Source organism: Nannobrachium achirus (genome assembly GCF_963921795.1).
Source record: "Nannobrachium achirus genome assembly, chromosome: 7".
In the NCBI taxonomy this organism is placed as follows: domain Eukaryota; kingdom Metazoa; phylum Chordata; class Actinopteri; order Myctophiformes; family Myctophidae; genus Nannobrachium; species Nannobrachium achirus.
Window position 1 is genome coordinate 11,467,544 of NC_137816.1, and position 12,500 is coordinate 11,480,043.

The 12,500-nt window shown below is 42.9% G+C and overlaps 1 protein-coding gene across 1 annotated transcript in view; it reads right to left on the reverse strand.

Annotated features, from left to right (window-relative positions):
- The window catches only part of esrrga (estrogen-related receptor gamma a), a gene marked incomplete at both ends in the record, with an annotated part of 119,855 nt that overhangs the window by 38,308 nt on the left and 69,047 nt on the right, over positions 1 to 12,500 (reverse strand). Inside the window, 3 exon segments of the mRNA XM_080730664.1 lie at positions 1,261 to 1,443; positions 5,781 to 5,782; positions 5,784 to 5,889. Of these exon segments, the coding sequence (XP_080586790.1) occupies positions 1,261 to 1,443; positions 5,781 to 5,782; positions 5,784 to 5,889 (291 nt within the window).

Here is a 12,500-nt window from a genome sequence, read left to right on the forward strand (position 1 = left end):
TCGGGGTTGGCACAGCGTTGGTATCAATACAAACTCGGGAAACTCGGGGTTGGCACAGCGTTGGTATCAATACAAACTCGGGAAACTCGGGGTTGGCACCAGATGTGTTAAGACAAATCACACCTAATTCATTATTTAAATGAAATATAATATGACGGTTCAATAATCCGGCTGTAGCTCAGTGCGTGCGTGTTAGTCTGGCACTCTGCTATAATTGCTAATGACTCAACGCTACGGTGGTGTGTGCGGCGTTGGCGGTGGTGAGGGAGATTTGATTGGTCAGTTTAAGGGGTCAGGAAGTCAGACTGTCTGGTGCAAGGATTAAAGTGAAGGTCACACATGCTTATCGTGTGTGTGTGTGTGTGTGTGTGTGTGTGTGTGTGTGTGTGTGTGTGTGTGTGTGTGTGTGTGTGTGTGTGTGTGTGTGTGTGTGTGTTAGGGCATTCACGAATAGTGATTTTTATTCTAATTATTCGACCTCAAAGTATTCGAATAATCGAATATTCGACAGGACTGGCCAAACTGTCAAATATTAAGTAAGCAATAGGCGAACATTGTGAAAATAGCCGATCTACATGCTCACAACACCTCACGTTGCGAGGCGTTGTGAGCATGTAGATCGGCTATTTTCACAATATTTATCTGCGAAACTGAGTCACATTAAATGTAATACCTACAATTCTAAGTGCTTGTCAGGGAGGGGGTCCCCAGTTCAAATATGTTTATTTTGGGGGTCACGGCCTAAAAAGGTTCGAGAACATCTGGTATAGAGCATTAACAAATTCATCCACCGGGGGCATTGACAACTCATTCTTATGACTTCCTATCTCGCCAAGCTTTATAAACTATATATTTTTTAAAGAGAACAAATAAAAATAAATAGGGGGCGCCCGCTGGCCTGGTGGTCAAGGCGCATACCACATACTAGGCTATGATGCCTGCTGGCGTCGCCGGTTCGATTCCCGATCCGGACGACCTTTGCCGCATGTCATTCCCCATCTCTCTCCCCATTTCCTGTCAGTCTACTGTCCTATCAATAAAGGCATAAAAAAGCCCAAAAACAAATCTTAAAAAAAAAAAAAAAAAAAGCGAATATTCGACTTTGGTGAACAACGTCAAATAATGACTTTGATATTAGAATATTCGAATATTTGGTGAAAGCCCTAGTGTGTGTGTGTGTGTGTGTGTGTGTGCGTGTGCGTGCGCCTGTGTGTGTGCGTGTGCGCACGTGCGTGTGTGCGCCTGTGTGTGTGTGTGTACCTGGGATGTGCTTGGCCCAGCCGATGTTGACCACCAGCTCTCGGTCGGCGAGGTCACACAGCGTGGTGAGGGCCTTGATGTCGCTGTCGGGGACGGTGGGGTCGGGCATGGCGTAGATCTTCTCCGGCTCGGCCACCAGAAGGTGAGACACGATCTTGTTATCTGCAAGGCAGCCAAACGCAACTGACATGAAAAACACAGAGAAGAACACAGAGAGAGAGAGAGAGAGAGAGAGATGTATTATAACATAGGCCTGAACACATTATTACGCAATATTTTATGCTTTAAATATAAAAAAATAGCAGATATACAAGCTCACAGCGCGGCACCAAGTGCCGCGCTGCAAGCTTGTAGATCTGCTATTTTTGAAAAACCGTGAACATTTTTGCAAATCTTTGAATATTTTGACCCGATTCTATGTTTTTTTTTTTAACTATGTTTCTGTCAGTGGTTCTCAAAATGTTTCATGCCAAGGACCCCCAAAACTACATGTATTTGGCCACGGACCCCCATCTCAAAATATGTTGTTCCAGCGACCCCCCCATCTCAAAATATTGTATCAAGGACCCCCCAGAAGCAAATATTTGAGTTACAAATGTTCACTTTCAAAAAGATATATTCAAAGACTTGCCAAAAATGATATATTATATATATGTATTATAGCATTACAGCACACTGTTCCACACGCACACAAACATCATGTCATGGAGAGACAGAGAGCACGGGCGTCAATTGGGTATGGCAGGGGTATGCAGCTGCCATACCCTGGGTCCAGGAGGGAGAGTACAAGTTACTTTAAAATATAAATCCATGAATGTCTCTTTATCTGTGCTGGTTATGTTGATAAATTACATTAAATTAACTACAAATGCAAAATGTAACAAGGTATTATAATAATTATATTCTCCACACTTTTATTCTCCCCATCTTGACAGAATGGTATATTCCCAGGTTCCACAGGTCAGCTGCACAGGTGCAATGCATGAATGCATTATTGTTAATTGTGGCACGTTTACTATATTATGCCAAGTTTAGCCGCACTTGAACAACTGTTCCAGCCCAAGAAACCATAGAAATTTTTTGGGGAAAAAAATAGAATCGAATTTCTTAAAATAAATGTATCATGCCTGTTGCTAAGGTATGGCAACATGACTGGAAGACACCAGTCATGTTGCCATACCTTACCTTTTTCTGAACTGACGCCACTGACAGAGAGACAGACAGAATGTTCAAAGTCAATAAACAGAGTGAATTCAGTTGAAGTGTTTACATGTACAGCATAAGTGTGGATACAGCAATAACCCGACATGTACGTGTTCCGTAAGTCTCTTTTTTTGGCCACGTTTTCAAACATAAGCACAATAGCACATTTGTATTGACATATCTAATCTTATACAGTCTTCAATCAATCAATCAATCAATCAATCAATCAATCAATCAATCAATCAATCAACCAACCAATCAATCAATCAATCAATATGGACAGAGAGAGAGAGCAAGAGAGTGAGACAGACCAGAGAGGAATGCAGAAATAAAAGAGAGATGGAACAACCTGCTATATTACAGTTCAGGAGGGAAGACCACGTCTGATAACAGTTGTGAGTACTTCAGCTATTTTCCCTTATTGGAGGGCTGTTTTTTAAATGTAAGTACTGAGTTCTGTGTTCACAAACTAGGTTAGGATAAGGTTCTCAGCTGCAGCGCATGGAAACTAATCCAAAAGCCATTCAATACGTCCACTTAGTTATTGTTGTGGAAAAGAGAAAACTGATATAATCTCACCTGATAACAACTCCTATAGCCCGCTCACCTGATATCAATCAAACTGATAACTCAAAACACATCCCTCCATCAAATAATACCCTTATCCCTTCTTCTATCCTCTTTCTCGTCCCCCTATTCCTTCACCCTGCTGCCCACTCATCATCACAACATAGAGCTAGTATCTAAATAAACAACTGGAATCTTTATTTTGATTTGAGGCATGGACTTTGAAGGATTGTGTCCACTGAGGCTTTTTCCCCAAACTACTGAAACGCCAAAGCGCTCGCCTAAAAAAAATAAAAAATAAAAAAAAGAAAAACGCTTCCAGACACCCGTGTTGAAAATATATGTCAGCTCAAGTTCCAAGCAGCTTCAAGCAGATAAAGACGGCACACGATAAAACTCTGCGCTTCCGTTGTAAACAATTCAAAGCGTGCGCTCAGGGGGAAAAAAAACATCTTGTGGACACGGACCCCAGTGGTGATGAAGCAATAGACAGAAAGAAATAGACAGAAATGGAAAGAGACAGACAGATAAAAGAGGAAAACACAGATAGAATGAGACAAATGCGCTATGGGGGATATTGATCCAATCCAATTTGGATCAAATACAAACTACCGACTTCAGCTCAGTAATGTCAAATCTAATTACGGTATAATATTGACTGAGGTGATTGTGTCTCAGAAAGGCTCTGGTGGCTTCAGGGAAGGTTTGAATATCTTTAGAGACCCAGCGTGTGGGTATTAACTTTCAAATACCGGGAACGCGCCCGAGTCACATTAGACTTTAACCACTTTAACCATTATTTTATGCTTTAACTTTAGAAACATAGCAGATCTACAAGCTCACAGCGCGGCACCGAGTGCCGTGCTGCGAGCTTGTAGATCTGCTATTTTTGAAAAGTTGTGAACATGTGTGCAAGTCTTTGAATATCTTTGACCCGATCTTTGACCCGACTTCTAAATCCTTCCTCTAAATCAGCTGTTCTCAAACTTTTTTATGTCAAGGACCGCCACAATTACAGGTATCTCAAAATATGTTGTTCCAGGGACCCCCCAGAAGCAGAGATTTGAGTTACAAAAGTCTGCTTTGAAAAATATATATTGAAAAATTTGCACACATTTTCACGATTTTTCAAAAATAGCAGATCTACAAGCTCGCAGCGCGGCACTCGGTGCCGCGCTGTGAGCTTGTATATCTGCTATTTTTCAACAGTTAAAGCATTCAATAATTCTAGGCCTAAATGGGTTAACATGTGGGTCTCCACAACCCGTCTGCCTTTAACCACATAATTGCCGTTGTCTAACAAAATGTCTAAAATAACGAGGGAAAATAATATCTACATACAAGTTCACAATGTGTCGTGACGTGCTGTGAGCTTGTAGACTTGTAGGCTGTTTTTTTTTTAATTTTTATTTAATCTTGTGAAAATGCCGCAACATTTTTGAAAAAAAAAAGGTTTTTGGCTCAAAGAGGTTAATTGCTGTACATTTGGAAGTCATTCAGTAATGAGCTACTGTAGTTCATGTACACATAAAGAGACACATTATCCACGCACGCACACGCACACGCGCACGGACAACACACACACACACACACACACACACACACACACACACACACATACACACACACACACACACACGCACATGCAGGCGCACACAAACACAATCCCTTCATTCCAGTGATTAGTGGTTGTGGTCCCAGTGAGCCGTCATGAAACCAGTCAACATATTGGTTCCAGTAGGAAACAGAATGAGCTTTAGGAAACAAGATGCTAAGTACTGCTCAATCCACATGCATGCTTTCTGTGTGTGTGTGTGTGTGTGTGTGTGTGTGTGTGTGTGTGTGTGTGTGTGTGTGTGTGTGTGTGTGTGTGTGTGTGTGTGTGTGTGTGTGTGTGGTGAGAGAGAGAGAGAGGAGAGAGAGAGAGAGAGAGAGAGAGAGAGAGAGAGAGAGAGAGAGAGAGAGAGAGAGAGACCAGCCCAACTCCTAATCCGGATTAAATCCAATCTGGCATCAACATCAAACCTGAGTTAGCTCTTCGGCTAACCGTCTGCTCTCTCTCTCTCTCTCTCTCTCTCTCTCTCTCTCTCTCTCTCTCTTCTCTCTCTCTCTCTCTCTCTCTCTCTCTCTCTCTCTCTCTCTCTCTCTCTCTCTCTCTCTCTCTCTCTCTCTCTCTCTCTCTCTCTCTCTCTCTCTCTCTCTCTCTCTCTGTAACCATTTCTCCATGGCATGCTCTCTCTCCCCACGTTCTCTCTCTCTCATATTATTGTATTTTATTCTTCTTTTAGCTCCAGTGCATCTGGAGATAAATGAACGAATGAAATATGACACTAATAAAATATTATGACAACAAACTGGTAGCAGGAGACACACAATGATGCACTGGCTTCCTAACAGATGGCCTTCTGTGTGTGTGTGTGTGTGTGTGTGTGTGTGTGTGTGTGTGTGTGTGTGTGTGTGTGTGTGTGTGTGTGTGTGTGTGTGTGTGTGTGTGTGTGTGTGTATGTATTTTACTATCCAAATGTTGCGGTGAATGCAGACATCCAAGAAAGGGTTTAGTTGCGATGGTCATTTTTCAGTTTAGCTGCAAAGGGTTCCAGTGTGCGTGCGTGTGTGTGCTGTGTGTGTGTGTGTGTGTGTGTGTGTGTGTGTGTGTGTGTGTGTGTGTGTGCGTGCGTGCGTGCGTGCGTGCGTGCGTGCGTGGCGTGCGTGTGTGCGTGCGTGCGTGCGTGCTTGCGGTGTGTTCTTACATTTTTTTGGGGGGCAGAGCTAGCTGGGGGTTTAGGTACGGACTGTTCTCTGCGTCTATCCGACGTTTGTACTTCTGTCTTCCCCCTCGAACCCTGTCCAAACGTACACCTGGATGGACAGACAGACAGACGGACAGAGAGAGAGGGTGGGAGAGGGAGATAGGTGGGGGAAGGTGAGAGAGAAAGGGAGAGAAGCAGAGAGAGATGCATCGTTACTTGTTATCACAGTTCAGTTGTATTAAGAGAGAACACATGAATGAGTAGGACACAAAGAGAGTGCACACACAAGATGATGTATTCAGATAGAGAGAGAAGTGGTGTCACATCACAACATGTTGTACCTTCAAACCTGCATAAAGAGGTGATTGTACTGTGTGTGTGTGTGTGTGTGTGTGTGTGTGTGTGTGTGTGTGTGTGTGTGTGTGTGTGTGTGTGTGTGTGTGTGTAGTTGAGCATGGCATTGCCTCTGCTCGCTAACCTCAGTAACCCCCACTCCTCTACCAAGATTCCATCTCTCTATCTCTCCTGTTCATCCCCTTTTCCAGCCCTCTCTTTTGTCTTACAGTCATTCACCCTCTCTCTCTCTCTCTCTCTCTCTCTCTCTCTCTCTCTCTCTCTCTCTCTGTGTCTCGTTAATTAATTGACACAAAGGAGTCCTAATTTAATTAGGCCTATCTCTCAGGGGATTGGATGTTACCGTGGTTACCACTTAAAGGTGGATAGGTAGAGAGGTGTCAGAGGAGAGGAGAGGAGAGGAGAGGAGAGGAGAGGAGAGGATACGCCTTGAATTCCTAATTTCTTCCTCAAATATTAAATGCAATATTATCTCTCTCCCTTCCTCTAGCTCTTTTAAATCTCTTTCCTCATCCCTCATTTTTTTGCTCTTACATTCCTCCACCAATGATTCCGTCTATCCCCCTTTTCTTCACTTTATTATTCTCTCTCTCTTTCTCTCTCTCTCTCTCTCTCTCTCTCTCTCTCTCTCCATAGAGAACCATAAACAGTTACAAGCCTTGTTTTGAATTTCACAGCGGAGGCGGAATTCTCAACCGTCTGCTGGGTTTATAGGAGAGAAGAGAGGGAGAAGGAGAGAGAGAGAGAGAGAGAGAGAGAGAGAGAGGGAAAGAGGGAGAGACGGAGAGACCTCCCTCCAATGAACAGGAAATTGAGAAAAAAGACTGAAAAACGCTGCTACAGTACAAGTATGCTCGCCGTGTGTGTGTGTGTGTGTATTCGCGCGCACACACACACACACACACACACACACACACACACACACACACACACACACACACACACACACACACACACACACACACACACACACACACCACACACACACACACACACACACACACACACACACATGCAACACACTGTGTTTTTGGACAGGCAGTCCATGGACACCCTGAGGAGGTAAAAGGACCCAAACTCAGAGAGGAAGACCAGACATGCTGGGCCAATCTCAATCGCTGTGGGTTACCGAGACAACACACACACACACACACACACACACACACACACACACACACACACACACACACACACACACACACACACACACACACACACACACACACACTCACAAACACATGCACACGCACGGACAGACAGACACACAATCATGCATGTGGAGAGAAGCCCAGGCTTTAATACAAAACACTGTTGTGTTCCCCAGGCTTTATTCTACATGCAAATAAAACCACAGGAGACACACGCACACGCACACGCACACACAGACACATACACGCGCACGCACACACAAACTTTATTGAGACATGACCATACATCCCGGATTATAACCATCAGGATCTAACGTACAAACACGCGTCTACTTGCACCTCAGTGTACAATCTCTGCGATGTGTTAAATGAGCTCTCGGCTTTCACAGTGCACCATCTAACAGGAAGCTGCCACGGCGGATGAAATGGTCCATTATTACAGCGCGGGGAGGGAGCTGCATGGCTGAAATCACTGCAGGTGCTGCTGGCTGGCAAGCCTCCCCATTACTCACACCATGCAGCCATCTCCCTCCCCACACCGGCGGGAAATCCCAGCGGGACTAACGCAGTGGATTCCAGGACTCTCTGGGTTCCTTTAGAGGGGTCTAAATTGACCCTTAGGAATCTGTATCTCTGACAGTGTACACACGGAACCAAATGGACCCTAACGGGTCCATTTGGTTCCATGTGTACACAGTCAAGAGTTAAATTAAGGGGAGACCTTGAAATTTAAAAGTTTGAGAACCATTGGACTGACGTACCATTTTGTTCGTGCAGGACAGTTCCTCCGTTGACCGTAATGTCCATTAAACTGATTCAAGACAACTCTCATATACATTGGTGGTGGAATAAGGAGAATGCTATTTCACACAGAAACTAGACTTGGCCAGCTGTGTGGTCAACGAACGCCACGGCTGTCTTGAGAAGTGGAATGGATGAGTGAATAGAATAGTATTCTTGAGGCTTCACTGCGCTGGAAAATGTAAAAGTCCTGAGTTTTCAGTTGACTACTAATGTAACCAAATGCTTTAGCTACATTTGTCTACTGTATCCTCAAATAACACAGATTGTTTTACTGTGTGGTGATGACTGGTTAACAAACATTTATATGAATGTAATGCACAATGTAAAGCGCCCTTGGATAAAGGCGTTATATGAATGCTGCATTTACCATTTTATACCAAGTGTCAGATTTGATTTAAATTTGTATTGTATATTTCATTTTCGTATTAACTCGGATATGTTTGGGGTATCAGATCACAGTGTGGTTGCCTTGAGGTGAGTCACATTTGTAAATATCTCTGTATCTGTCAGTCCTTGTCCCTATTCGGGTGGTGCTAACCATTCCGTCCATGTCCCTTTTATGCCCTTATATGGAGATCCATGATGTCATCAATATTAAGCCCATATCTTGGAATGCCCATGACTCATGTGGTCTATGATGTCAGACATCTATGATGTCTGTCATCTCCATATTTAGGATTTTTTTTTAAAATTAAAATCAATTGAGAAATTCATTCACAAATAAATGTAGGCCTATATATAAATTAAACCATATAACGTATCTCTTAGCAAAATGCAAGGAATCGTTTCCCGATGAAGCCGGTCGATTTGACATTATGGCCCGCGGCAAAATAAAGTTTATCTAGGAAGAGAAAGATGGAATAAAAGTGCTTGCACACTAACCACATGATCCTATAGCATCACTATTTTGGGGATGTCATAATATGTGAACATTTGGCAAAAATAGATCAGCTATTTTATATTCCAAGAGATTTGATGCAGAGGGGAAAGAACAGACACTGCTACCGAGCCTGCATTTCTGCTCAGGACAAGCTATATGAATGTCAACTCACAAATCATTTTGTGCTGTTTGTCGAATGTGTCCACGCGTTAGCGACAACTGTATCCTAATCAGCTGACAGAGTAGAGCCTACACAGTAAAACCACGGCATGCTGTAAACAGTGAACTGTGTGTGCACGTGCACGTGCAAGTGGTGTTTGTGTGTGTGAGAGAGAGAGAGAGAGAGAGAGAGAGAGAGAGAGAGAGAGAGAGAGAGAGAGAGGGACAGAAGGGTGCAGTGGGGGGGCGGTGTCATCATACGGTCAAGACACTCTTTAACAACAGGAGGTTCACATGCACACGCACACACGCGCGCGCCGCGCACACACACACACACACACACACACACACACACACACACACACACACACACACACACACACACACTCAAAGAGTGGATGAAAGGAAGGAAAGGAAAGATAGGGAATAGAATGAAAAAGTTGAGGAGGTTGAATAAAAACCCTTCCCCTCCCTCTGTGACGAGCCTTCTGGAAATGGGTCTGTGACTGTGAGTGAATGAATGATGAATGAATGGATGGATGAATGAATGAATGAATGAAGGAATGAATGCAATTTAATCTTGTCCTTCAGGACCATCCCTTGAAAGCTGTGATGCCCTAATACATTATAATTATAATCTATAACTAAAATTAAAAATTAACACCTTATATATTGTATTTATTTGAGAAAGTCTTTCACTCAATAGGGAGCGCTCCCGTCACAGGTTGATGTGTCGTAAGTGTGGTCAGGAGCCCAATGGATTGTTATTAGCATGTCTTAATAAAAAAAAAAAAAAAAAAAATACTAAATACTTCCTAAAGTTAAGATCAGTATTAAATATTTTGAATACATTTTTATTAGTACATGCACTCCATACATTCCATAGGGCTGGACCACACACATCAACTTATGACGGGCATTGTCCCCTCTAGAGTAAAAGATAGTCTATATTTATAAAATAAATACAATGTTTTTAATTTCAAAATGTAAGTGCAATTATAATGTATTAAGGCATATATGGCTTATTAGCTAGGGATCCTTTTAAAATTTAAACAATAAGTTGTAACACAAAATAAGATATTATCAGCATGTTCTCTTTATTTGCTTATCACAAACCTCTCAGCAAATGCAAGTAGTAAGCAATTGTTGAAAAACTCTCTATGTGTCACATAGTTTTGATACTCAACTCATGGTATATAGAGAAAATAAAAGTAGGTTAACAATTGCATCGATATCCCAATAGTTACTTACAAAGTCACTCTTCCTAGAGCTATTAGTCGGCCCGCAGGTCTGAGGTAGACATTCTCTGTGCTTGGGAGAACACCGAGAGATATGCTTTGCATGAATTTTGTGCCGCATAGTATAAATACTAGTAAGACGCCCTAAAGGGCGAGGTCTCTATGGGCTTAATATTGACGACATTAGGGATCTCCATACATAGGCAAAACATGCAAGGACGCACAAGGAGTCACAGTTTGCAAATTAATTCTGACTTGGCCATATATGGAGCGTGACATGAGGCTTGACTGACTGACTGACTGAGCTGACTGACTGACGCACATGAGCTGCAGGTTTTCATAGTAAATAAGACCTACGGTCGCAACAACCAAACAATATACATGTATAATGGAAGTCAATGTAAATGGAGGTTTGATTGGGCTGAATCCTTGCCTAAATATAGAGGTGATTGATATCACACACTGGACACATGAAGCAAGCCACACCATTATTAAGACCCTGTCCATTGCATCTCCATGTGAAAGCAGTAATAATGGAAATGATGTTAAAAGAGACCTGCCCGGTGTCTCATATATTTCCTACCAAATTAACTCTCAGCACTGATTAATGATCAGATTGAATCAATGATTCAAATTAAAACTGGAAAATTATATTTCCAAATAAAAAAGATGAAGATAGAGACCCACACACGCACGCACGCACGCACGCACGCACCGCACGCACGCACGCACGCACGCACGCACGCACGCACGACACGCACGCACGCACGCACGCACGCACGCACGCACGCACGCACGCACGCACGCACGCACGCACGCACGCACGCACGCACACACCACACACTACACACACACACACACACACACACACTCACACACACACACACACACCACACACACACACACACACACACACACACACACACACAAACACAAATAATCTTTCATAATTATGAGTAAGAGAGCAGAGTATAAGGGAGGGAAGAGGCTCTGTCTGAAACTTTGCGTCTGTATGGTGGAGAATACACTCAACATTTTTGGAGCATGATCCCGTGTGCAGAGTCTATTTTTTTTTAGATTTACATGAAGTTAGACATGAGACGCAGCATAAGGTGAGGTTAAAGATAATAGCAGCAGGTGTGCAGTACATAAGATGCAGCACTGGAACCGTGACAGATGTGACACACAGGCCTTCATCAAAGGTGGTTCACTTCTGAAGATCTAGATGCCAAATGGAACACAAATCCAAATGGTCTCCTGCATGCATGGGGCTAAAGAATGGTTCAGAAGCTGTGTTTTTTTTATTGCAAAAAATGCCTCACATGCACACGCATACACGTATCCGCCTGGGTGACAGCAGACTGCTGGGCGATCGCTGGCGCTTTGGGCATGGGATCAGCTTGACTAAAAGAATGCACAGACCTGGTTGGTTGTTTAAGTTGGACAAAATGTGTCCATATTTTGAGGGACAGCGAATACACTTCCGGCACTGGTACCTAACCCTAACCTCAGAATAACTATGCCTAAACCTAATCTTAACCCTAACCTCAGTAAAACTATACCTAAACCTAACCTTAAAGGAGCTATAGTCAACTTTTTCTTGAGAAAACGGATGCTAAATAAAAATAATGTTTCAAAAATATTTTATACAAAAATAAGCTTCATATATGTGTTTCTATTCAAAAATGACCACAAAAAACCGTAAAATAATGATAAAATAATCATTTTGGCCATTGTCAGACCGACACTTTGTTTACATTCTAGTCTATAGACTAGGATGTAAACAAAGTGTCGGCCCTACAATGAAAAAGTTGACTATAGCTCCTTTAACCCTAACCCTAACCTCAGTAAAACTATACCTAAACCTAACCTTAACCCGTCGCGGTAAACTGCCGGTCCGTGCGGTGGTGGCTGCCGCGGCAGGTGCCGGTGCCGGAGAATGAATTCACTCTTTCTTCCCAAATATGGAGATGACTGACGTCTCACATCATAGACGTTTATAGATCACGTTGGGACTGACACAATATGTCCACATATGGGTATTCCCATATGGGCTTAATATTGATGACATCAGAGATCTCTATATATGGGCATAAAGGGACAGGAAGACGAATTAATTTGCAAGTGTGACTATTTT